Consider the following 26,511-nt stretch of genomic DNA (forward strand, 5'->3'; position numbering starts at 1 on the left):
TGGTTTTTTTGCCAGTAAAATTGGGACGTGTTGTTTCTAGCTGAGGAGACCAGGACGCTCATCCATTTGCTTTCATCTCGGCAGAGAGCCGAACAATACTGTAGCACTCCCCATGAAATTGTCCTACCTTGACCTCCTTTTTCTCCTATGGCATCCTAATAACAGATAAAAGTGGTCATGCACCCCTTTTTGACAAATGAGGAAGCTGAGGCACAGAAGATCTATGTGGCACACTGAGGGTCCCCAGGGGTTGGTATTTCAATGCAGACTGGACAAGAGCCCAAATGTGCCTCTCGGTGACGAAGCACCTTCCAGCCATAGTCGCTGTGGCCTCTGAGACAGAATGGAAGGTGTTACAGAAACTCCTCACCTTGAAGAATGTGGAACGGAAAGGAGGCTCACAGCTTCAAACAGCAACAAATCTTTCTCAAGGCTTCTCACTTTAGCAACTACCTTTTAAAAAGCAGCATCTCTCTTCCTGTCACTTCGGGAGCTGAAATTCCCAGCACAAATAACCCAACTCTTTAATTTGTTGGGGAACTGGAAGGCAAGAAATAATCAGGTTCAGGAAAGCACAGCCTGATTTTGTCTCCCCATCCAGCTTTCGAAACAGGCTACCACCAGCTCCCATCTCAGCGGGAACCGGCTCTCCTTCCCTCTCCCTCTTCAACTCCACTGCCCTCTTCTTCTTCCCTTTTCCTCTCCCCTTCTCTCTCTGCCTCAGTCCCATTCTCTTTCTTTTCCTTCTCTCAGCTCCTCTTGTCATGCTTTCCTTTTTCCTTCCTCTGTCGCATAACCTCCTTTCTCTTTCTCTTCCTGCTTTCCTACACGTTATGGTCCCTCTCTACTCTTGCCATTTTCTCTCTCCTGTTTCTTTTCCTCCCTACTGGTGTGCAAGCCTCACTCTCTTCCTCACCTTTTCAGTCGGGCCAACAGTGTTCCAGGTGGAGCTTGCTGGAAAGGGGGCCCAGTTCTAAGAGCATGGAGAGGGAGTAGCTGAACTGAGGTGTAACCATGAAAGAAAGTTCAGTGCCCCCCCCCCACCCAGGCTGAACCCCCAGGTGGCCGGCACCAAACTGCAAACGTGCTTCGCCTGAGATGATGCAAGCAGAAGGAGTGTTGTGAATGGAGACATGTACCCATTAGTTTCACGCACCATTCCCAGTAATCGCACTGCAAAGCACTAAATTGTGGAAAATCACTAAAATTATAGAGGGCTAGATTAAGTAATTAGAATTTATGTTAAAAAAATAAACAAACAAATAAACATAAGTAAAGATGAAAAAAAAAGAATTTAGGTTAAAACAGATGTCTGTAAATAAGTGTTTATTTAATTGAATAAAACCCAGATTGCAAGAACCATTCCATGAGATTTTAATGCTTCCTGCCCTGGTATTATATTGGGGAGCAGAGTTTAAGTTACAAAGGTTCAAAGACAAATGGGCATCCAAGAGGACTCTGGGAATCCAGTGATCTGTGGGGTGGGGATGTCAGGAAGATGCAAGTCACAGGTATGTATTTAGAAGATGTTTTAATTTGAGGGCTGGGGGAAGAAACTGAGCCATGATTCCCTGATTCAGATTGACTCATCTTAATTCATATGGAGTCTTTCATTCCCCTGAACGATTTACAAATAGCTCAAAAGAACATAACAATGAGGAACCAAATGAAAATATAAAAACAAGAGAATTGAGGGTTCCTTGCCAAGCAACATTTTGGTGCCAAGAAAGAATAGAGCATTTTAAATAAGGATTGAGGCATTTGGGGGATTGAATATTTAGAAGAGACAGGGACAGGAGAAGCAGAGACTAGACCAAGAGGCAGGTACACGCAGATGGGGAAAAGAAACCACAGAAAGACAGAGGAGGTTCTTTGTGAAAGGGAAGGGAAATGAGATGAAAAACTGGCAGGAACATTAGGCCTAGAAGTGGAGACATGGAAAGAGAGAGAAATGTTTTGTACCAGAACTGCTTTTCGCCGACTGTCCCAAAGGCTTTCCAGAGCTAAATTAGTAAATAATATCAGAGAGAGAAAGCAATTAGGAGAGCAAAAAGGTTTTTCAGGATGGACATGGAAAATTGATGAGATAGAGATTACAAGCTTTCACACCATCAGAGGTAAAACTGGGTGAGGGGAGGGAGGAGACTGGTGATGGCAGGGCAGATAAGCTGGAGAAAAGTAGGATGCAAGGCAAAGTCTCAGAGAAGCAGGTGGAAGGTCCAGGTGAGAGGCTTGGGCAGATTGCCAGGAGCCTTCAAGAAAAGAGACGTCTGGCTATATATGGAGGACCCTGAGGAGACAGGACTGGGAGGGGAGAAGATGTTTGGGGCTTAGGAGTTTTCAGTTCAGATCAGCCCAGGCTGACAGACTGAGCTCTGATGGGCCTGTGAAGCCCAGAGCATACTGGGGATATGTCACCTATGTCACTGGGTCACCTCTCTGAATACACAGATGGAGAGGAGACAGGAACCTCGACGATGTCCCTTCCATCTGCTCCCTTCCCCAGCATGCCTTGTTGGGGTTGTAGTTAATAGACGCACTCAGAAACCACGAAGTTTGAGATGCCAGAGAACACTGCAAACAGGCACACACACCTCTCCCAGCATGTGGATCCTTTACTAATAAAAGAGCATTAGCCATGAAAAACGCACTGGGGCCCGGTGGGAGGATGTGAGAAGTGGTGTGGGGAGCTGTGTCTGCAAGTCCTCAGTGACGTGAGGAGGGTATCTCTGGGACCAGGGTGCAGCCTCATGAGAAGAAGAGCCCTTTGGAGAGGAGATGAGGCCCAGGGCTCTTTAGGGGCCTGGGTCAATAGTACCTCTAAGAGCAAAGGGGTTCCCCAGGGCCTTGGTACCAGTTAGGGTACTCTCAGTTTCCAGTAACAGAAATCCTGAATTAAACTGCCTCGTGCAAACAAAAGGAAATATATCATTCCGTGTCATCGCAAGTTGAGAGGTAGGGCAGATTCCAGAGGGATTTTGTTGCAAACCCATGTTCCTTGCAACTCAGCTGTGTCCCCCTTGGTGCCAACATCATCCTCAGGCTGGAGCAAGGATGACTGCCAGTGGTCCAGGCATAATGTCCAGGGACAGGAATGCCCAAAGGCAGAAGGAGTGCCTCTCTTAGAGACAGGAAGCTCTTCTGAGAAGCCATCCCTCACTCCAGGCCTCAGTTCATGTATCGGTGGTCAGAATTGGGCCATTTGCCCAGTCCTGAATCACACAGAGGGATGAGATGACTCTTGGACCACTCAGGCTCACTTGGGAGCTAAGGCTGGTTGGGGGAGGGGAGGACGCCTGAATGAAATGGAGGTTATGTTAGGGAGAAAAAAGGGGAAAATGGGTGCTAGGTAAACAACTGGTGGTACCCTTCTTCTGCCCCCTCTGTTCTACCCTTATAAGTCCTGTTCCAACAGAAGTTCCAAGTGGCTGTTAACTAAGCGGTTAACATCAGGACAAACAATCAGTCAGCTCAGGAGGCAAACTGGATGATGTCCAAATCCAGAGCAGCAGAGAGGCCTCTGACCACCACCATTCCCTGCCCCCAGCTCTGACCCAAGAGCCTCATGCTCCTGTCTGCTATTGAGAAGGTAACCACATCTAGAAAGGTTGCCCATGTTGTCTCAGGAGACTAAGCACAAGAATCAATCTGATAGAGCAATGACATACTCCCAGCTTCTGGAGAGGTGCCTGGTTGGGAAGTGAGGTGGAAAGACATTGCTGCAGAGAGGGTACAAACCAGACCAGGGAAAACGGTGCTGGGGCTCCAATCCTGGCTCTGCCACTGTCTTGCTTGGTGACAGTAGGCAAGAGAACTCTTTGAGACTTGGTTCTTCATTTGTAAATATGAGAGAGTTGGACCAGTTGATTTCTAGGCTCCTTTCCCCTTCTAACACTCATTAATTTTGAGGGTCTCAGAATTGAAAGATTAACTGGGAAGCAAGGGAGAAGGTGGGACAGAAATGAGTTTACAGGATCATTTAAATAGCCAAACGGAAGGATCTAGAAGCCAATGTCAGTAGGGATAACTATCCCATCAGGTAGATGTTTGTCTAAGCTGGAGAGTCTATAGCATTCATAATTTTCATATGTCCTTTTGGCAAGGAAATGTAAGAGGCCCATTAATAAAAGAGCCACATGTGCTCAGGAGAAAATGAATTATATGCAAAGGACATGGACAATTGTAAGCTGACCAAGAAGCATCAGGCATCAATCAGGTGAGCCGCAAGTCAAATGAAGAAGGAGCTGAGCTGCAAAGGAGAAAAGGCAGTGGGGTGAAGAAGGGAATGAAGGATGATGGATGATGGATGGGAGGGACTTGGAGGAGCCTGGCTGGTCAACACGGCTCAGCAGGACTGCAGAGGTTTCCATCTTGATCACACTGTGTAGGTGCCCTGACCGGCTTGGTCTGCAGGTCACAGGTGGCTTCAGGACCAAGCTTTGGGTAAAGGAGAGGTGATGGAGCTGGGAGGGTAGGAGACCCAATGCAGGCAGAGGGGACACAGTGGTCATGCTAGGCTGGAGCACCTTGGCAGATGATGGGGGATGTGGAGATCTCCAGTCCCTGCCAGATCATAGGGGCTGAATAAACGTGGGGAGGAAGAAAAGGAGCAAGAGAAGGAGGGAGGGGTGGGTGAGAGGGAAAAAGGGAAATACACTGGCCAGGCAGTTTTGCAAGTGAACTTGGGTTGGGGCATAGAACTGTATTCGGCCGGGTTTCCCTGTAATTGCCTTTTAGAAAGATTATCGAAAGTCGTCAGCCCACCCAGTTCCTATTACAGGCCTCCTTGCCCCACATCTAGCCAAACTGTGAAGGAAATAAGTCACTCTTCCCAAACTGTTTCCTGCTTTATCACACCCTGTTCTTACTACTCTCCAGAGCCTTAATTCAACTCCCTGAGCACCTTCTGACTTGTGTCTGCATCTTCATAGCCCACACCCTCAGGAATGGTGACCTCTGCCATAGAGACCTGTGAGGCAGATAAGGGCGCTCATTCTGAGCGAGGTTCAGCAGCCTGCCGAGGTCACTCAGCACATAAGCAAGGGCTGGGATCTGGACTCCAGGTTCAGCGCTCCTGGTTTCAGGCTCTCTTTCCTGCACATCACTGTCTCAAGCTGCTTACACTCTGTCTGCAAAGCTCGAAAAAAATTCAAGAGGTCACAAAATGGCCTCCCTGCCTCCAACCTAGTGCTCAGGGCCTGGCCAGGTAGAAGGAAGGTTGGAAGAAGTCACATGGAGAATGATCTCAACTATTGCCTATGTTGAAAGAAGAGTCTTGGAAGGGATGGTACTGCATTGCCCATGATAGAATGTCACAGTTCAGTGAAGGAAGTTGCTTTGTAATGGGGTAGTGTGTGGACTTCCTACCTCTGACATCACTCCTCTCAGAAGGCCTCTCCTGCCTTCCTGGGCCTCCCCTCAGGGCCCCTGGACAGAGTTGACCCTATAGTTGTTTACACTCAGTAGGGCTCTCTTGTCAGGGACCTTATGTACACAGCATAGTGTCATCGCCTTCTTTCATGGCACATTCCCCAACAACAAGTGTCTTCTGTTCTTCTGTTCCTACCATCTCCATCCAAACACTTCTCAGCCTTTCCCTCCCCAAGGGATGCTAACATCCACTTAACTTCATATAGTGTTCAGGCGGAGTCTTGTGGGCAGATTTTACCCAAAATTTAATTTGATTCAAGAAATATGTCTTGGAGGCCTACCACATGCCAGGTCCTGGTGCTAGAAACTATACAGGATGGAGAGATTAAGGCCCTGCATGTTCCTGCCCTAAGAACTTACAATGTAATAGGGAGATAAAAATATGGACAAAAACTGCACTGGTCTCTTCCCCCTGGCCTTCCAGCCTTCCAGAGTAAGACCCCTGCCTCATTTCTAGCTTCTTGCTTCTTCCCTTCCCATCCTCCCTTCCAGGTGTGCTCTATACTTTCCACCTCTTTATCTTTGCTCATACAGTTCCATATCTGGAATTCCTTTCTCCCTTCCTTTGCTGCTCCCCATTCCCAGATCCAGTAATTTTTCTACCAAAACCTTTAGTGCTCAGTCCTAATGCTGCATCCAAGAAACGTTTTCTTGATTACCCAGCCAGGTAAGCTATCTTCCTATTTGGAGCCTCACAGACCTTTGTGTGTTCATCTGACTCAGTTTCATGTTACCCTTATTTTGTCCTGTCTCTGTGTACCCCTTCGCCTATTCCACTATAACCTACCACAAGAATAGGGTCTTATTCATCTTTGAGCTTTGAACTTAGCATGTACTTCATACATACCTATCAAATTAATAGTACAACATGGACTGTAATAATCAGTACATCTAAGAAGAAACAATATCATGGGAGCCTTCCCAGAGGAAGTGATCTTCAACTGAGCCCTGTAGAATGGGCATATCTGAGGGCAGTGACTGGGTTCCTGAGACAGGCAACTCTGTCCCCTTCATGGGGATCTCTGAGAGCAATGGAAGTTGGTACTGCCCTGCAGCAAAGAGACAAAAGGATATCCTTGAAATCATTTGGGGCCCAAAAGGCTGGTTTGTTGGTCCAATCCTTTTGCCACCATTGTCTGCCCTGGGGGAGCCCTGGACTGTTAGTGGAGGAAGTGGAGCTAGTCCAGAGACTGGAGGTGGGCCAACGGCAACAAAGACACACACTTATTTCTTCTTTGTTTTGCTTTTCTCCTGTTTTCCTCCTCCATGTGTTTCTCCCTTTTCTTCCTCCTTTCCCTTCCCTTCTTTTACACCTATTACTTCCTTGCTCTGCTCCTCCACCCTGGCCCACCCACATGGCCTCCTCTATCTGAGAACTGCCCTCTGCCCTCGCCCAGCTCTCCTCAGCCCTGCTGTTTGACGCTGTCTATGCTGTGGTGACTGCGGTGCAGGAACTGAACCGGAGCCAGGAAATTGGTGTGAAGCCCCTGTCCTGTGGCTCGGCGCAGATCTGGCAGCACGGCACCAGCCTCATGAACTACCTGCGCATGGTAAGGGGTGGCTGGGGCCCTGTGGGCCATGCCCAACCTGCCAGTGGGAGAATCACTTCAGGGTCATGAATGTCCAGGCCTCCGCAATTTATCACAGCCCCAGATAACAAAGCAATCTGTGGCAACACCATTCAATGGATGATGGGTCACATTGGTTCCCTAATCCCTAAAATCACCAGGAACCCATGGCAAGTTTGTTTACAAGACAACTGCCCTCAAGAGCCTTAGACTATTAAGGGCTCCCTAGATTCCAGGCTTGGAACCTGACCCCTTGGCTCACAGGTGGTCCCAGAAAAATTCCACACAAATGAAAACGTACGATGTTGCTGTAGCCCATGTTCCCGCAGGGAGTTGCAGGCCCAGCTCCCTTAACTTGGTACCAGGTGCCCCGTGTTCTCCCAGCCGTGCCTTCTCCAGTGGACGGACATGGATCTCTAGCCCACAAAGAAGACATCTGTCAGAGGAGTCTGGAGCAGAATGGCTTGGATTTTGCATTTCAGTCCGTTCATCCTCACTTCTTGTAGTCTGGGGGTGGGTGAGCCATTTTGTGACCTCTTGGATTTTTTTCAAAATAGGATAAATGCTATTAACAGCCAAGGGCCTAGAGGAGGAGCTCAGGGGGATCTGAGCTCAAGTTAGCGTCGTGGCCTTGTGTTGGTTTATGCAACAGCTGTGAGATCATTGGGTATGAGCCATCCTTCCCCTCCTCCAGCCCCGGCCAATTCTGAACCAGTTTCAGAGACATCACATTTGTAGTCTCAAGATCCCATGGCTGAAAGGTGGGCAGGAGAACAGATCTTGATGACTTGTTCCTTGGGTATGCTATTTGGGCATGCTTAAATAGCACATGTGCAGAATGTTTGCTTGGGCCAAGTGGAACATGGGGCCTATTTGGTGCTGTAACTCACTCTCTCTTGGACAGGTAGAATTGGAAGGTCTCACCGGCCACATTGAATTCAACAGCAAAGGCCAGAGGTCCAACTATGCCTTGAAAATCTTACAGTTCACAAGGAATGGTTTTCAGCAGGTAAGCCTAGCTATGCTGCCATGGTGGCAGACCTCCTCTTTGTTCCTTTCTCTGTCCCCAACCTATTTCACCTTGGCACTCAGAATGGCCTCCTGCTCTCAGTTACCCCCAAGAACAACATGCTGCATCCTATGAAAGACTTCTGGCACGTGCTGGCTTCCCCCCTTCCTGCCTCAAGGATCAGCTGATGTGGATCAGGGGCTGCCTCCCCAGCAAAATACCAAGAAAGGGGCAACCATGCTTTATTAAGGGGAGAAGGGAGGCAAGGGGGTGACAGGTAAGGAAGGAATTCCCAAGCCTTGTCCACTATTTTGAATTACTGTACTCCCTGAATCTTGCCCTAACCCTGAGCAGTGTCAGACTCCAGGTTGCTTGCTGGTCAGACACCCGTCAGGTCCCATGGGGGCTGAGGAATTCCTTTGGCATTAGAATGAACAGCCAGTTCTCTCCTTTTAGCTCTTTTCTGACCCACGCTCCCCACTACCACCACCATGCCAATCATGTCACTCCTCCTCTCCTGTCTGCTACTTGTCTTCTCCCATCAACTTAGGGGTGCTTTGTTCTTTGTAGCTCCTTTCAACTCACCACTCTTTTTCTTATTCTCCTGCATTAACCTTCTCCTTTTCTCCGATTCTCTTCCATCAGAGGAAACAGGGGTTCTGACAGCCACTCCAAGTGTCTCTCTGAAGATCTCCCAACCTCCCATCACTCTAAGAATTAATTCTCTAGCCTTAGCCTAGCCCTTCTCCAACCTTAAATAACCTGAGGATTAGGAAGTGGTGCACTAATTATAGCAGGAAGCAGACATATTGAAGAGCTTCCTGACTCTCAGAGCTGCTGAACAAGGGGACATCCCATTGCAAGATTGCCTCTCCGGATTATTAAGAATCGTGTCTTCACCTTCATAATTAACACCATCATCACAACAGTTTTCATTTAGTAAGTTCTCACATGGGCCATATACTGCATTAAGTGTGTCGTGTATTTTCTCGTGTAACCCTACAAAGTAGGTACTTTTTATTAATTCCCATTTTGCAAGTGAGGAAACTGAGGCGATTGACTCATGTGGCCTTGAATGCATAGTAATAGCAACTGGTTTTGAACCCAAATACCTCTAACTCTGAAGCCCAAGTTGTTGACCATTATGATAAATCATGCATTAAAATTACCTTGGTAATTTGGTAAAAACACAGATTTTTTTTTAGACTCTACCCCATAAGAGTCTGATTAGGTAGCCCTAGGACCCAGGAACCCATGCAGTCAAACACCCAAGGTGATTCTGATGGCACCCTGGGCAAACATTTTGCAGGCCTGTCATGTTAACATCCTATCACCATGTCTGAGAGGTTCTGTTTTACCACTTCTCACAAGGTCCCTTCGAGTTCCTTCTAGGAGGACATTGATTACAAGGGGCCATGAGGCCTGATCACCCATCTTAGATGAAAAAATGTAAAAGGAATGAGTCCCAGCCCAAGAGAGAAGAGCCCTGAGTCCTGGTGCCAGCTCTATAAATAGCTCCTCACAGCTCTGGGCCAGAGCTATATGGTCTTTAAGCAACGAAAACTGCTACTATTCTTCATAACTTCCCAGATGGGACCAGGGTTGAAGTAGGTGGCCTAATACTATAGTATGGAGTCTCACAAAGTGGTCAATTGGTTTACCTAACAATCATTTAAGCCTGTACTATGGGTCAGGCTCGTGGAAACAAAGCTGAAAAATTGTCCCTGCCTGAAAGAGAGCTCACAGTGTGGGAGGGAGACTGACATAGAAAAAAAAATAAGTGAAATTTGTGGTTATTAAACTCAAATCGTGCCCTCGGGCTCATACTTGCCTGAACAAATGAAGCAGCCAGCCTACAGGGAAATTGTCAGGCAATCTTTTCCCTGTGCTTGTGGGGTATAAAGTGAAGAATATTCATTCATTCTTTCAATAAATATCTGTTGAGTGCCTCCTATGTGCCAGGCTGTCTTCTAGACACAGGTTAAAAAAAATGTAGAACTTATATTCTAGGGTCAGACAATAAGCAAACAAAACATATATAATGTAATGTCAGTAGTGATTAGTGTTATAGGGAAAATAAAACAGGGTAAGGAAATGGAGTGTGTGGAGATAGTCATGGTGGAGAAGCAATAGTTAGGAGAACATAATGCTCACGCCGAGCTCCAGACCCCCTCCATGGAAAGCCTAATCCAAGGCTTTGAAAAACTTCTCTTGCTCACCCCTGCTTTCTGAGTGCTCCCCTGGAAGAGCCCACGTCTAGCACCCCTTCCATCAGGCAACACCTGTGCTGGTAGAGTTGCCTGGTGCCCCTGATCCCACCCCCCACTTGAACGAGAGCTGATTAAGCTCAAAGTCCCTTTTCACCTTAACTGCTTCTCCAGCATCTGCTACACAGGCTGGCTTTTCCCAGCTGCCGGGCTGCAAGATTAAGTCATTAAGACACACCATCTCCAGCCACCAGCACCTTTCCCTCAGCCCCCACCCCAGCCCAGCAAGGTCTTCTGCTCTGAGGCATCCAAAACGGCAGCTGCTGCTCCTTCTTCAGCAGCACACATCATTGATGTAGGGTAGGGCTGACTGCTCAATCCCAGAGGTATGTAAGAATGACCACACACCCCTGGGATTGAGCAGCCAGCCCTATCCTACACCAGTGATGCTTGTCTTAAAGTGCACATTCCCAGGCCCCACAATTCTCAGTTAGTAAAACTGAGTGCGTTCCAGGAATCTGCATATTCTTAACTGACACCTAGATAGATGATTATAGTGCAGGTGGCCCACAGATTACTCTTTGACAGGTGCTGTCCTAGTAGAAGAATGTTAGTCAACTGCAGCTTCTATACATAGAATTCCTTCTTGACCTCCCCACATCCTACCCCCATCTTTTTGAGCGAATGTTGAACAGAATCTGCTGCAGAAGTAACCATGAAAGAGGATGATGCTTTTGACCTTCAGCCACCCTAAGAGACACATAGTCCTGATTGGAATTATAAAGTAGATTATGATAATCCTCTTTATTACCATTTTTCTTCAACAAATCTGGTGACTGTCCTGCTGCTTTACTGTCTGGCTCAGGTTCTGTAAGTATCAGTGAAAACTTTGCAAGATGTATATGGACACAGATATAGCTTCACAGCACTGGTCCCCAGATCCCATGCCAATCACTGGCCCAATCTTTGCCTTCTGACAGGTGTCTTTCCCCTGCTGAATACAGGATGAATAAATGGTTTGAGAGGTGATAATTAATTCTGCTTCTTTTCCAGGATGGGAGAAATGTCAGTATCTCTGCTCTAATATTCTCCCAATTCCATCCAAGGCGATGATGGCAGGGGAAAGGAGAGTGACAAGGAGCAGGGGGAAATGACATCTCTTGAGTACCTGCTGTGTACCAGACATCACATGGGTACTCTGCAGGGCACGTCTGATCTGCATAATGTCCCTTCAAGGTGGATAAACCCCCCATTTCACAAATGAGGAAACTGAAGCTCAGGGAGGGGACCTGTTAGCAAGGACTTTGGGCAGAACTAGAACTCATGCTCGAGTTTGTCCAACACCGAAGCCCATGCTCTTGGGTCTCCCACTCTCGGCCTTTCCTCATTTTCCTGGAATCCCTGAGCCCCACAAATCAAACCCTTTTACTCAGTTCTGTTGCTTTGCTGCCACCTGCTGCAAACCAGGAGGGCTCCTGACTCCCAGGGACCTGCTGGGCTGAGCTGTCTCTAGTGATGGCACCTTCTCATTTGGATTTGGTTCTGTTTGTTCTCTTCCTGTTTGGAAGAGTGACTATTAAGAACTGGTTTTGATTATGTAGAAAGCATCATGTAGGGACCCAGCGGGTTGTAACTGGTAAAATGTCTGAACCAAATGACACATTCCCTGCCAGTGGTTGATTAAGGGATTGTTACCGTTTTAAAAATAGTCTTTAAAATTTAGAGTTGTGTTTTACCACTTAGAAACTTACCATTTTGATTTGGTTTGGAGACAGTTTTCCATCTTGGAATTCTGTGGAGCTTCCACTGAAGCCGGTTTAGGGGAAGATATTCCCTAGTGTCCTGGAAGTGACATTTCTGAACCTGCATCCTCTCCCAATTGCTCATTTATGGATGTAGAAGTCAGTAGTGTTGCTTCCAGCCTCTCTAGCTCCATCCCCTCGGTTTTGCCCGTTTGAGATCTCCCATCCCCATCCTATGTTCTCCCTTCCCGTCCCCCAGAGGATATCCTGGGTGGTACTGGAATAGTATAATCTCCCTTCCTAATTTGGGAGAAATCACATTTAAAAGAGGCAAGGGGGGGAAAAGAAGCACAGCATTAGAGAGCCCTTAATTTCCTTCATTTAACTGAGCCTAAAGATCAGAGATTCTGAGCAAACCTCAAGCGACTCTGTTAGGGCTGTAATAAGAGGAGTACACCTTTCATCTGAGGATCTGAAATGGCTTAACAAGCTCTACGTCAGCCTGTGGGAGAGGGAAGGCTGAGGAAGGGGGTTCAACATCCGTGGCTAATGATGCAGATCGCGAGTTTTCCACTGGGCGCTGTATATCACAAAGGGGCACCTCGGTGTGCCTTCTCTGTGCAATGAAAACGGGAACCTTGCAACATTTGGCCTTTCTAAACCCAAGGATTATTGAAACTAGATTTGCATCTTACTCCCTTCTGCTTGCCGGTGGTTAGATAGAAAACTGGCTCTACTTACATAATAATAAGAACAGTTAATATATATTAGGTGTCTCCTACATAAGGCACTGTGCTGGGTGGTATGCATGTGTATTTAAAATGTCTCATCTTTTATGAAACATGCATAAAAGCTATTCTTGAAGGTAAACAAACTGAAACACAGAGAGATAAAGTAATGTGTCTACATCCACACAGCTAGTTAGTTCCAGACTTACAAAGTGAGTCTGCATCAAGTTTTTCAAAATCTGTGGTCTTGCCATTTTGTGACATGGCCCTAGAACATGCTGGAGGAGACCACTGAGGCCTCTAGTCTAAATTTTCCACCCAATGCAAGAATGTTCTCCACAGTGTCCCTGAGAGAAACAGCCATCCGACCTCTCCTTGAGTATTTCCTGGACTGGGGAATTCACCACCTCCCAAGGGACACATTCCAAAATCTTCTAGGCACTGGGTCAGAATCTGCCTCCTAATCCTCTCCTGTGAAGCAACCCAGAATACTCTGCTTTCTGTTTTTTTACCAGCTCTTCAAATATTTAAAAATAGTTTGATTTAACTTCCTGAAATTTAGCATGAAAATCTTGAGTACCTTCTCTCTTTCAAGGGCTGGGAATTCAAGGTAAATGAATCATGGTCCCTTTAAGAGCTCATCATCTTTCAGGAAAGGCAACAATTGCAGCCAACAGTTACTGTGCAGTGCTCAGCTTTTTCTTCCCTCCAATTGTTTTCTTCCCCATAGCTTTTCCCAGCACAACAACACAGCTTCCAATCTCTCCCCCACTAATGCCTTTTGGTTTGTCTAGGTCTCTGTTAAAACATGAGTCCAAATTGGAAACCATTTTGCCATGATGGGGCAAATGGCACAGAGCTGAGAGAGTACTGTGGGACTGTCACCTTCCTCACTCCAAACACTAAATTTCTATTTGCCACATTAACTTGCTTCCGGGAGTTAGTCTCCAGATTTTTTATTCATTCTGAACTTTGGGCCTTAGAGTCAATTAATTTCTCCACTTGCTCCCCTCTCCAAATACACAGGGTTATTTTCACATGAATTTTTCATAGAAACCAGCCCTGAGTCACCTTTTCCTTGGACCTCTGATCCATTTAACTCTGTTCCTATGGAGATGGAGAGATTGGCAGAGCTGGCCAAATGGATTATGAACTGGTAGGTATATTTCTTTTTCCAAAGCTGATAACTCAGCTTTCCAAGGGGCTGGTTTTCTGGGATACGGAGTTCTAACCAGAGGCAGGAGAACGGGAGAGATGGCTTTTGTGAGTCCCCCTTGCAAACCAAGATCTCAGGGATCTGGTATCCTCTAAGAAGCTTTGGGGAATCCAGATCCAATTTCCTGCAGTTCCTGCGGGTTCCACCAGTTGCTGGGAGGATAGGTTGGCTCTCTTTAATCTCCTCTCCAGACATCTTGGCTGACAGAGCTTGCTTTGGCAGCACCCCTGAGTGACATAAAGACAGCTACTTTTCTTTTCATGGCCCTCTACAGCTGGGAGCACCAGGAAACATCTTCTGTTGCTTGGATGGCAATTTTAGCAGACCTGCTGGTGGTACCGCCTCCTATTCCCATCTCTAGATACCTTCAAAAGAAAACAAAGAACAATACAAAACCCTGAAAACACCACGTCAGATGAGAGATTGTGCTTCCATTGCCTGCCTGCATGTGGCATTAGAGAACAGCGAGGAGGGTATCCCTCTCTGTATGGAGAGGTCCCACCCTGCATCCATGCCCTCTTCTCCAGCCCCTCTTACTAACACCCTCTGTGACAACTCAGGTCCCACCTGCACTAAGGCAAACAGCCATTAAGGCCCCGATAGTGGGGAAGCTGCCAGTGGGGGAAGCTGCTTTGAGAGTGCCATGATTGCTGTTGTCATACATTTTCAATTTGAGGAAGGAGTTTACCATAAATATTCAGATCCTTTCTTTGAAGCTGCCTTTGCGGGACCTGTCTCAGAGTGCTGGGGTGCGCGGGGGGGTGTGGGGAAGCTAATTGCTGGAAATCAGAAGCCTCAAGTGCCATCTCCCAGGCTGGGGGACAGACCGGACTAGAGTGGGCAGGCTGGGGAGGCTGCTTGGTGGGCCATTCCTCGGGAGAGTCATGGGAGTGAATTTGCCTTTGATGAGAAAATTCTGAGACAGCGGATTCTTGGGTGGAGGGAGGGGAGAAAGAGATGGGTGGTTTGGCGGGTGGGAGCTTTGAAGGTTACTGAGAAGTCACTTATTTATTCCTTTTAATTAAGGAGCCGGGAGAAGGGGAATTGGCATGAGTTTAAAATAGTTGACTAAGTCTCATAGAATATCATAAATTATTAGAGTTGGAGGAGAGGTCACCTAGACCAACTTTCCCACCAGAGAAGGGACTGTGTCATTAATGGGCTTAAAACCTCATGGTGGCCCCGGTTTGCTTTCAGGGTGAAGTGGCAGTTCTACAGCATAGCTGTCCTGTGCTGGGCCTACTCTGCCTTTGAGCCGCCTCCACTTTATACACTCTCAGCCGCTCTGCCCCAGTGACAGTAAATGAAGTTGACCTTGAACAGGACACACCAGGTGGTCTCATTCCCCATGCCAGTGCCCCAATGCACAGGTCTCCTTGCGCACCCCCATTTCTCCCCTGACAATTCATGCTCACATCTCCAGAACTCAGCTCAGAGAGCCTCTCCTCAGGAAGTCTTCAGATGTTCTGTGTATATGTTCCCTGTGCCTGCCTGTACTGTAGTGTTCTCACACTGTCATCACTCCAGGGATGGGGACTCCTTGAGTACAGAGTGCGGCTCAGCATAGGCCTGGAGAAAGGATGGGCCAGATAACCAGAGCCTGGGGAGTGTGCAGGAAGTGCACAGGACCAGCTGGCTTTTCTGGCCCTAATGAGCTCACATCTGGCAAGGACACCAGAGCCCTAGGACCTCGGATTTTTGTCATGAGAGTTCTCAAAAGTCACTGTTCCCCAGTTTGTTCAAGGGAGATTTCACATGACAAGCCTACCCACTGACAACAGGAATCTGAAAATTAGAGTGGAAGGCCCCTCAAATCATTGATTCATTTTTCCCTTTCCATTTTCTTTCCTTTCTCTAAGAGCATTACTCTTCTAGTTAATTAAAAGTCTAGTAAGGACCTCCTCCTGTGAGAGCATCTGGTTCACCTGGCCACCCCCAGGACAACAGACAAGGGACAGATGAGTTGGCTTTGGAAGGGTGTAACGTGAGGGCCTTCTCTCCTGCTGCCTCCCTGGACTATGTATATTGGATTCTTTCTCCCAAAGCACAGGGACTTCCTGCTTATCAGCTTTGATGGAAAATTCTCCGACTACAGAAGCTGATTCACACATCAGCCTGCAAACAAGTTAGAGCTACTTAAATTTTCAAACAGGGCTGTTTGGGGGCAGAGGAGCAAGGTTTAAAGTGCTGTGTTTTAAATGTATTTCTTGTAATATGCCTGATGCATGCCTGAGCTCAGCCAGGGGAAGTTTGCCAGTTCTCAGGGAATCCTTTCCGTGCCTCTTCAGCCAGCTCATGCCTGGGAGAGCTGGAAGAGGCTGAGCTGCTAATTTGGTCTCTTGAAGCAGCCTGCATCAGTTAGCTGTGATGAGACATGGGCAGGCTACGGGCCAGAGGTGTGGGGAGAGAAGGCAGGTGGCCCAAGGGGAGAGGAAAATCCAGGGAGGTGAGAGGGGCGGTGTGCAGTCATGCACTAGAGGAGAGTGGGAAGATGCAGGGCCAAGGCCCAGCTCTCACAGTTCCTAGCATTCTGTTCCTCAATTGCTTCTTCAATAAAATCAGGATGATAGTTATAATATCTGTTTTATGTGCATCATAAGATCATTGTGAGAACAAAGTGAAATATTGTTTGTAGATGTGATTTGAGGATTCTACTATATTATGCAAAATTTAGTTCTGTCATCTTTCATGGAGATGTTTATCTATATAGGTATTTCTCTATCTTTGCATGCAGTATTCCTGGAATAGGAATGCTGGTTCAGGGCATGGAGAAAGACAAAGCAGGGCTGAGACATCTGCAAGAGGCCTACAAAGACCACCCTTGCTTGCTGGACATAAATTCTCTCAGCCAGCCCCTCCCTGCTTCAGGACGGGTTCCTTACGGCCTTCTCCCTCCCCTGCCTCTCTTCTTCCTCCATCCCTAACATGGTAGTGTCACCAGTTGCACTTTGCAATGGCTCTGGACAGGTGTTAAGACAAGAACCAGAAGTCATGGCTACTCCTGGAAAGTCTAAAGCCCATCTAGGCTTTGCCTGACTCAGACAAGAGTGGCTGAGACCCCAAAACTAAAAATTCCCCATTTTCCCTGAGGACAGTGAGGCTCAACCACACACTGTCTCTCACCTGCAAGCAGGCATCCATCTAAGGGCAGTGATGGACCATTCTCAGACCATCCCCAAAAGCCCAGCTGTACATCTTGCCTGGCCCTCCAGCATTCTGCTGTTCCCTAAAGGACAGTGAGTGACCAGCTTCCCTCAGCCCAGATGCTTCATCAGAACCATTAATTTAATTGGCATCTGCTGCTCAAAGCTCAAAGTTGTGTTATTAGTACAACAGCTTTCCCAATATACTCCTTTACTGGCGAGTTTAACAACTGAAGCCAGGCACTCTGTATGTCCTTGCTGACTGTGTCACATTCATTGGCAGTAATTTTCTTGTATGATGAAAAATCTCCAGCATGTCTGAGATCTCTGATAAATTTTCTCCTCAGCAGCTAATTCGAAATATCTTCTGGGAGGTGAGAGAGGTGTGCAGCTGAGTCTTTATACTTACAGACTCTGCCGTGAACTCACCCCACCAGTTTGATCAACCCCCAAAATATTTAGAAGAGAGTCTGTGCGATTTTTGACCAAACATATAAAAAACAGAAAGTTGAGATACAGGTAAAAGAAATTATTGAAATCAGTATTTCTGTTAAAAAACAGAGGTGATATGAGCATCTTCACTCAGGGAAATTTAACTTCTGAAACCCTGAGCTAGTTGGAGAGTCCATTAAATCCCTGAGAGCACCACTGGGGGTGGCATATGTAATCAGAGCTGACTGGGGTGAACTGGCAGCAGTCCTGCCCTAGATAGTATTTACCTGTCACTAGAATCCCTGGAAATAGCCACCATAGGTTTGTTCTCTTTGGCAAGGGGTGTGGTGAAGGCTACACCGAATTCCACCTCACATCCCAGAGGTTGGGGATTCAGGATGGAAGTCCGGGCACATCTTTGCAAAGCCAAACATTCAACACAGAGTACAATTGATCCTTATTATCTGTGGGTTCCATACTTGAAAATTTGTCTATTCACTAAAATCTCTTTTATAACCCCCAAATCAGTACTCATGGCACTTTCTTAGACATGTGCAGAGCAGTGAAAAAATTGAGTCTGCAGAGGGTGCGTTCCCAGCCAAGGTGGAGCAAGGTGACATTCTGCCTTCTTCTCTCAGCTCTCATACTGCCAAGAAGTGTCTTTTTCATGGTCTATTTAGTGTCATGTCTTTTTTTTTTTTTTTTCTTTTTCTTGGTGATTTTGCTGTTTAAAATGACCCCCAAGCTTAGGCTGAAGTGCTGTCTATTGTTCCTAAGTGCAAGACAGCTGTGATATGCCTTATAGAGAAAATACAGATGTTAGAAAAGCAGCATTCAAGGCATGAGTTATAGTGCTGTTGTTCAATATTAGTGAATCAACAAAATAGATTAAATAAGGTGTGTCTGTAAGCAGCAACACAGACAATGAGGTTATATATTGATTTGTTCACGAAAGTGTGAGCAGAGTCCTCATAGAAACGTAACCCTGCATTTCCCTTAGGAGAAATGGTTCAGTATTTCCTAATTCAGTATTTGTGGGAACTTTGTAGACCAGAACTACTGTGAAAGATGAGAATCAACTGTAATGAGATTCGGCCAGGAGAGAAGACCAGGAATGAACAAAGTTATGAGTAGCGGACATTTTCTTCAATAGCTGAAAAGTGGCGTTTTCTCTCTGCATTCGCTACCCCTCCTCTCTTGTTTTCTTTCAATGTCCAGGGAGCTCATCTGCCCTTGATGCCCTGGACTTCCTCTTGGTTCCCCTGATGTCAAAGTAGAATCTAGATCCTACACTCCTGGGGCCAAAAGGGATGATAAAGGCCCTCTAGACCACTGCTCAACTCAAATGCTTGGATTCTTGCAAATACTACTTTCTCTGAAATAAAGTCTGTTTGTAAATACCTCCAGTGTTGGGGACCTCACTACATATGGGGACAGAATATTTCATCTTGGAAAGCTTTCCCATCTATATTGGGCACAATTCTTTCTTTTTGAAGCATCTGCCTTTTGTCCTTAGTTCTGTTTCTTAGGTTCACTCATTTTTCCATCCTTCCCATGACTGCCTGTACTTTTTCCTTCTATAATGTAATTTCAATCTCTACCTTCCTGATCAGTATTGTTGGAACACACTTTAGTTTATTGATGCTCCACTTAAAGAGTGGGGCTTGGAGCAATATGCACTATTTCCGGTGTGGTCTGAGTAGGAGACAGTCTCTTTCCTTGCACTGAAACTGTCATGCCTTTGTAAATGGTTGTGTGCAACTAAGAAGACTACAATGTGTTAACACTTTTAGATTTATTTCCACATTAACCAAGCACAATGTCTTAGCTCCAAAACCAGGTTCTCTAGTGGAAGAATGCCACACATCAACCATAAGACTCAGAGAAAACTGTTTCGTGGCAAGTGGGAGAGAGCCCTTGTCGAATCTCTCTCATGAGAAACCACTTGCTTCATCTCCATGTCTGGGTAGCCATGCTTCCAGTGCTCTCTTTCCTGTCCCTACAGTCACCTGTCTGAGGCCTCCTGATGTTGCCCCTCTCGGGCCTATCTCTCCCAGTCTCTGCCCTAAGGCACTTTGAAAAACCATATCACATTATAAATATACCCTGCATTTTTAGGAATTCATGTTTGAGCCGGAAGGGGCTAGACTATACCCTCTTTTATAGGTAAGGTAGCTGAAGACTAAAAAGAAGTTACTTGCCTAAAAGAATTTCATAATGCAATTCAGCAGACATTTATGGAGCACCTATTGCAGGCCAGGCACTGTACTGAGAGCTGGAGCCACCCAATACAGTGCCTGGTCTATAATGGGTGCTCCATAAGGAGAATGCATTAATGTAATCACTAAATATGACTAAGCACCGATGCTGTTCTAGGCATTGGGTATATGATGCGGAACAAGACAGAATCTTACCACTTGTGGAATGTATTGTCCAGTGGAGGAGATGGGCTTGAAACAAATAATTACCTAAATAACTATATGATTACAAGTGTGATGAGTGCTACAAAGGGGCAGTTCTAAGGCATTACGCTTAAGTTCCTGTGATGGGGTATTTAAGTGAGACAGGAGGGTTGGGAAGGGCCTCCCCACAGAGTGACATTCTGACCATAGCTTAATGGATGGCTGTGCATCCCTGGGTGAATGGGAGCATGATGGGTCTGATGTGGGACTCAGACCAGAGCTGGTTGATAGCAGAGCCAGATACAGAAACTAGAACTCCCGATGCTTAACTTTTTCCACTGTACCCCACTATCCTCTTCCTCATGCTTTATTTTTTTTTTATTATTATTTTTTTAATTAAATTTATTGCGGTGACAATTGTTAGTAAAATTACATAGATTTCAGGTGTACAATTCTGTATTACATCATCTATAAATCCCATTGTATGTTCATCACCCAGAGTCAGTTCTTCCATCACCATATATTCGATCCCCCTTACCCTCACCTCCCCCCCCACCCCCCTTACCCTCATCTCCCACCCCCCACCCCCCGCCCCCGTTACCCTCTGGCAACCACTAAACTATTGTCCGTGTCTATGAGTTTCTGTTTCTCATTTGTTTGTCTTGTTCTTTTGTTGTTTTTGGTTTATATACCACATATCAGTGAAATCACATGGTTCTCTGCTTTTTCTGTCTGACTTGTTTCGCTCAGCATTACTCTCTCAAGATCCATCCATGTTGTCACAAATGTTCCTATATCATCTTTTCTCACTGCCGAATAGTATTCCATTGTGTATATGTACCACAACTTCTTTATCCATTCATCTATCGAAGGACATTTTGGTTGTTTCCATGTCTTGGCCACCGTAAACAAAGCTGCAATGAACATTGGAGCACACGTGTCTTTATCTCTAAATGTTTTCAGATTTTTGGGTAGATACCCAGGAGAGGGATTGCTGGGTCATATGGCAATTCTATTCGTAATTCTTTGAGGAACCTCCACACTGCCTTCCATAACGGCTGCACCAGTCTGCATTCCCACCAACAGTGTATGAGGGTTCCTTTTCTCCACAACCTCTCCAACATTTGTTACTATTTGTCTTGTTGATGATAGCCATTCTGACTGGGGTGAGGTGATATCTCATTGTGGTTTTGATTTGCATTTCTCTGATGATTAGTGATGTTGAGCATTTTTCATATGTTTATTTGCCATTTGTATGTCCTCTTTGGAGAAATGTCTCTTCAAGTCCTCTGCCCATTTTTCAATTGGGTTGTTTGTTTTTTTGTTGTTGAGTTGCATGAGTTCCTTGTATATTCTGGATACTAGCCCCTTATCGGAGGCACTGTTGCAAAAATCTTCTCCCATTCAGTTGGTGGCCTCTTTATTTTGTCAATGGTTTCTTTTGCTGTGCAGAAGCTTTTAAGTTTCATATAGTCCCATTCGTTTATTTTAGCTTTTACTTCCATTGCCTTTGGAGTCAAGTTCATAAAATGCTCTTTGAACCCAAGGTCCATAAGTTTAGTACCTATGTTTTCTTCTATGCAGTTTATTGTGTCAGGTCTTATGCTTAAGTCTTTGATCCATTTTGAATTAACTTTGGTACATGGTGACAAATAGCAGTCCAGTTTCATTCTTTTGCACGTGGCTATCCAATTCTCCCAGCACCATTTATTGAAGAGGCTGTCTTTGCTCCATTGTATGTTTTAGCTTCTTTGTCAAAAATTATCTGTCCATATTTATGTGGTTTTATTTCTGGGTTCTCAATTCTATTCCATTGGTCTATGTGTCTGTTTTTCTGCCAATACCATGCTGTTTTGATTATTGTGGCCCTGTAGTACAGGCCAAAGTCAGGAAGTGTGATACCTCCATTATAGTTCTTTTTCTTAAGATTGCTTTGGCTATTCGGGGTCTTTTGTGGTTCCAAACAAATCTGATGATTTTTTGTTCTATTTCTTTAAAATATGCCATTGGGATTTTGATGGGGATTGCATTGAATCTGTATATTGCTTTGTGTAATATGGCCATTTTAACTATGTTGATTCTTCCAATCCATGAGCACGGAATGTCTTTCCATTTCTTTGTGTCTTCTTCAATTTCTTTCAAAAATGTCTTATAGTTTTCAGCATATAGGTCTTTCACATCCTTGGTTAAGTTTATTCCTAGGTATTTTATTCTTTTTGCTGCAATTGCAAAAGGAATTGTTTTTGTATTTCTTTTTCTGAGATTTCATTGTTAGTATATAGGAAGGCAATGGACTTTTGTGCGTTGATTTTGTAGCCGCAACTTTACTGTATTAGTTGATTGTTTCTAATAGCTTTTTGGTGGAGTCTTTAGGGTTTTCTATATATAGCATCATGTCATCTGCAAAGAGTGATAATTTAACTTCTTCATTCCCAATTTGGATGCCTTTTATTTCTTTCTCTTGCCTGATTGCTCTGGCAAGGACTTTAACACTATGTTGAAAAGCAGAGGTGATAGGGGACATCCCTGTCGTGTTCCTGAACGTAGAGCAAAGGGCTTCAGCTTTTCTCCATTAATTATGAGATTAGCAGAGGGCTTGTCATATATGGCCTTTATTATGTTAAGGTATTTTCCTTCTATACCCATTTTATTAAGTGTTTTAATCATAAATGGATGTTGTATCTTGTCAAATGCTTTTCTGCATCAATTGATATAATCATATGATTTTTGTCCTTTATTTTGTTTATGTGATGTATCACATTGATGGATTCTTGGATGTTGAACCATCCTTGTGCCCGAGGATGAACCCCACTTGGTCGTGATGAATAATCTTTTTAATGCATTGTTGTATTCGATTTGCTAGAATTTTATTTAGGATTTTTGCATCGGTATTCATTAGAGATATTGGTCTGTAGTTTTCTTTTTTGTGCTGTCCTTACCAGGTTTTGGTATCAGGGTAATGTTGGCCTCATAAAATGAGTTAGGGAGTACTGTCTCTTCTTCAATTTTTGGAAGAGTTTGTGCAGAATTGGTATTAGATCCTCTTTGAAGGTTTGGTAGAATTCACTAGTGAAGCCATCTGGTCCCGGACTTTTGCTTTTGGGAAGGTTTTGGATGACTGATTCAATTTAGTTACTGGTGATCGGTCTGTTTAGATTTTCCAGTTCTTCATGGTTCAGCCTTGGAAGGCTATATGTTTCTAAGAACTTGTCCATTTCTTCTAGGTTGTTGAATTTGGTGGCATATAGTCCTTCATAGTATTCTTGGATGATCCTTTGTATTTCTGTGGTGTCCGTGATAACTTCCCCTTTTACGTTTCTGATTTTGTTAATCAGTGTCTTCTCTCTTTTATCTTAGTAAGTCTAGCCAAGGGTTTGTCAATTTTGTTAATCTTTTCAAAGAACCAGCTCTTTGTCACATTAATTTTTTCTATTGTCTTTTTGTTCTCTATTTCATTTAGTTCTGCTCTAATTTTTATTATTTCCTTTCTTCTGCTGACCTTGGGTTTTACTTGTTCTTCTTTTTCTAGTTCTTTAAGGTGTAACATGAGGTTATTTATTTGGGAGTTTTCTTGTTTCTTGAGATAGGCCTGTAATGAGATAAATTTCCCTCTTAAAACTGCTTTCGCTGCATCCCAAAAATTTTGGTAGGATGTATTTTCATTGTCATTTGTTTCTATGTATCTTTTGATCTCTCCTCTAATTTCTTCTTTGACCCAGTCCTTCTTTAAAAGTATGTTGTTTAATCTCCATGTATTTGTGTTCTTTTCCGCTTTCTTTTTACAGTTGATATCCAATTTCAAAGCCTTGTGATCAGAGAATATGCATGGTATGATTTCAATCTTCTTAAATTTGTTGAGACTGATTTTATGTCCCAATATATGGTCTATCCTTGAGAATGTTCCATGTACACTAGAAAAGAATGTATAGTCTGATGTTTTAGGATGAAGTGCTCTATAAATGTCAATTATGTCCATTTCATCTAGTGTGTCATTTAGGGCTACTATTTCGTTATTTATTTTCTGTTTGGATGATCTATCCATAGCTGTCAATGATGTATTTAAGTCCCCTAGTATAATTGTGTTTTGGTCAATTTCTCCCTTGTGTTCTGTTAGTAGTTGCTTGGTGTATTTCGGTGCTCCCTGATTGGGGGCATAAATATTGATGACTGTTATGTCTTCTTGTTGTACAGTCCCCTTCACCATTATGAAATGTCCATCTTTATCTCTTGTTATCTTTTTCACCTTGAAGTCTGTTTCATCTGATATCATTATGGCTACACCTGATTTTCTCTGGGTACCATTTGCTTGGAGTGTCAATTTCCACCCTTTCACTTTGAGTCTATGCTTGTCCTTGTAGCTGAGATGTGTCTCTTGGAGACAGCATATGGTTGGGTTTAGTTTTTGATCCAATCTGCTACTCTGTGCCTTTTTATTGGTGAGTTCAGTCCATTTACATTTAGGGTGATTATTGATATGTGAGGATTTCCTGTCATTCTATCTTTAGTTTTCTGGTAAGGCTGTGTCTCCATTGTTTCTTTGCCTTTTGTTGTTGTCTATTATTTCTGTGTGGTGGTATTCTATGATGTTTCCTCTGTTTCTTCTTTTATTTCAGTATATATTTCAATTCTGGATTTATTTTGAGTGGTTACCCTTAAGTTTATGTAAAAGAAAGTTTGATATTTAGAGTATTCCATTTTCTTCAGCACGCTTACTTTCTCCATTCCCATATTCGGTTCAGGCCTTTACTCTCCCCTTTTTGAGTTTTGGTTGCCACAAATTGTCCCTGTTGATGGTGGTCGAATAGCCTCCTTTAGTATTTCTTGTAGTGCAGGTCGTGTATTAGAAAATTCCCTCAGCTTCTGTATGTCTGGAAAGGTCTTTATTCCTCCTTCATATCTAAAGGATATCTTTGCTGGATATATTATTCTTGGCTCATGATTTCTCTCCAATAGTTTGAATATTTGGTTCCACTCCCTCCTGGCTTGTAGAGTTTCTGCTGAAAAATCTGATGATAATCTAATGGGCTTTCCTTTGTAAGTTACCGTCTTCTTTTCCCTGGCTGCCTTGAGGATTCTTTCTTTGTCGTTGATTTTAGACAGCTTCAATACAATGTGCCTTGGAGAAGGCCTGTTGGGATTGAGGTAACTAGGTGTTCTATTTGCTTCTTGGATTCGAGGGTCCAGTTCTGTCCACAAATTTGGGAAGTTCTCATCGACAATTTGTTTGAATATATTCTCTGTTCCCTTCTCTTTCTTCTCCTTCTGGTATGCCCATTATTCTTATATTGCTCTTTCTGATGGAGTCAGAAAGTTCTTGTAGAGTTCTTTCATTTCTTTTAAGTCTCAAGTCTCTTTCTTCTTCTCTCTGTGTCATTTCCAGGTTTCTATCTTCGATGTCACTGACTCTTTCCTCCATCTGGTCAACTCTACTACCTAAGCTGGTTATTTCATTCTTAATTTCTTCTATTGAGTTCTTAATCTCCAGAAATTCTATTTGGTTCTTTTTAAGATTTCAATCTCTTTCGTAAAATGCTCATGCTGTTCTTTGATTGAGTTTCTGAGTTCCTTTAACTGCCTATCTGTGTTTTCTTGTATCTCGTTGAGTTTTTCAGAACTGCAATCTTGAATTCTCTGTCATTTAAGTCACATATTTCTGTATCTTTAAGTGCCTTCTCTGGAGATTTTTCACTTTCTTTCTGAGCTATCTTGTTGCCTTGGTTATTCATGGCGATTACTGGTTTACTATTTCTCTTCCTAGACATCTACAGGAGTGACTTCTGCAACAGGTTGATAGAAAGCGGTCTTTCTTTTGTTTGCCAGTACTTGTTGGTAGAATGTTTTATTATTTCTCCAACTGCAACTTATTTTCTTCTCCCACACGGTAGTGCTATGTTTTCTCTGCACTATTCCAACTTCTCACACAATGGGGGATTCCTGGGAGACGGGCTTCTCCTCTGTTAATAGTTCGTCTAGGTCACAGGGCGCAGTGTCCCGGTGGGTATCGGAGAGCTTTTGATGTTCAAAGCTCTTCCAGCTGCTGATTCAGAGCCCGTATATTTCAGCAGTTCTGTTTACTCCTGCAGGGATCCGCCCAGATAGGTGGGGTCAGGGGCGGGGTGAGTTGTGAGAGGTGGCCCAGAGCAATGGCGGCGACCACCACCACAGCCGGTCCTGCTTCCACAGCTCTCTCCCCTTTGCCGGAACTAGTTGGGCTGTGAATTTGTGTCTGCGGTACACAGTTCTCAAAATAGCAAATTTTCTGTTGTTTTGATCTGACACTGCTACTGTTTCACTTCTAGCACCGGGCAGGTGGGGGCGGGGGAGCTCTGGGAGGGGGCGGCTAGTCTCAGTGCCTAAGGCTCCGGTCTCTGCTCAGCAGTGTGGGCTTAAACCACCATTTTCAGCCTTTTTCCCTCAGTCTTTTCTCCGAGGTCTCTGCCGTGAGCGTTGGGTTCAGCCGTGTTATATGCTGCCCCCTCAGCCCTGTGGAGCCCTGGCGGAGCCCTAGCAGTCCGATCTCCCACAGCTGCGGTAGTTCCGGGGAGCAGCGAGCTCGGCGCACTGAGCTGGGTCTGCGTCCTCCGCCCGCGCGGCTCCGTCTCCGCGCACTTCTCCCTTTCCTCCTCCCTCCACT

At 44.8% G+C, this 26,511-nt stretch overlaps 1 protein-coding gene across 17 annotated transcripts in view; it reads left to right on the plus strand.

Annotated features, from left to right (window-relative positions):
• Positions 1-26,511, plus strand: part of GRIK4 (glutamate ionotropic receptor kainate type subunit 4) — a 635,802-nt gene that overhangs the window by 478,720 nt on the left and 130,571 nt on the right. For all 17 annotated transcript variants that reach the window (XM_074321322.1, XM_074321326.1, XM_074321318.1 and 14 more), the window contains 2 exons: positions 6,828-6,980; positions 7,903-8,007. In XM_074321322.1, coding sequence (XP_074177423.1) covers positions 6,828-6,980; positions 7,903-8,007 — 258 coding nt within the window. The remainder of the gene's footprint in view (positions 1-6,827; positions 6,981-7,902; positions 8,008-26,511) is intronic.

This window comes from Rhinolophus sinicus, linkage group LG16 (assembly GCF_036562045.2).
Source record: "Rhinolophus sinicus isolate RSC01 linkage group LG16, ASM3656204v1, whole genome shotgun sequence".
Taxonomy (NCBI): domain Eukaryota; kingdom Metazoa; phylum Chordata; class Mammalia; order Chiroptera; family Rhinolophidae; genus Rhinolophus; species Rhinolophus sinicus.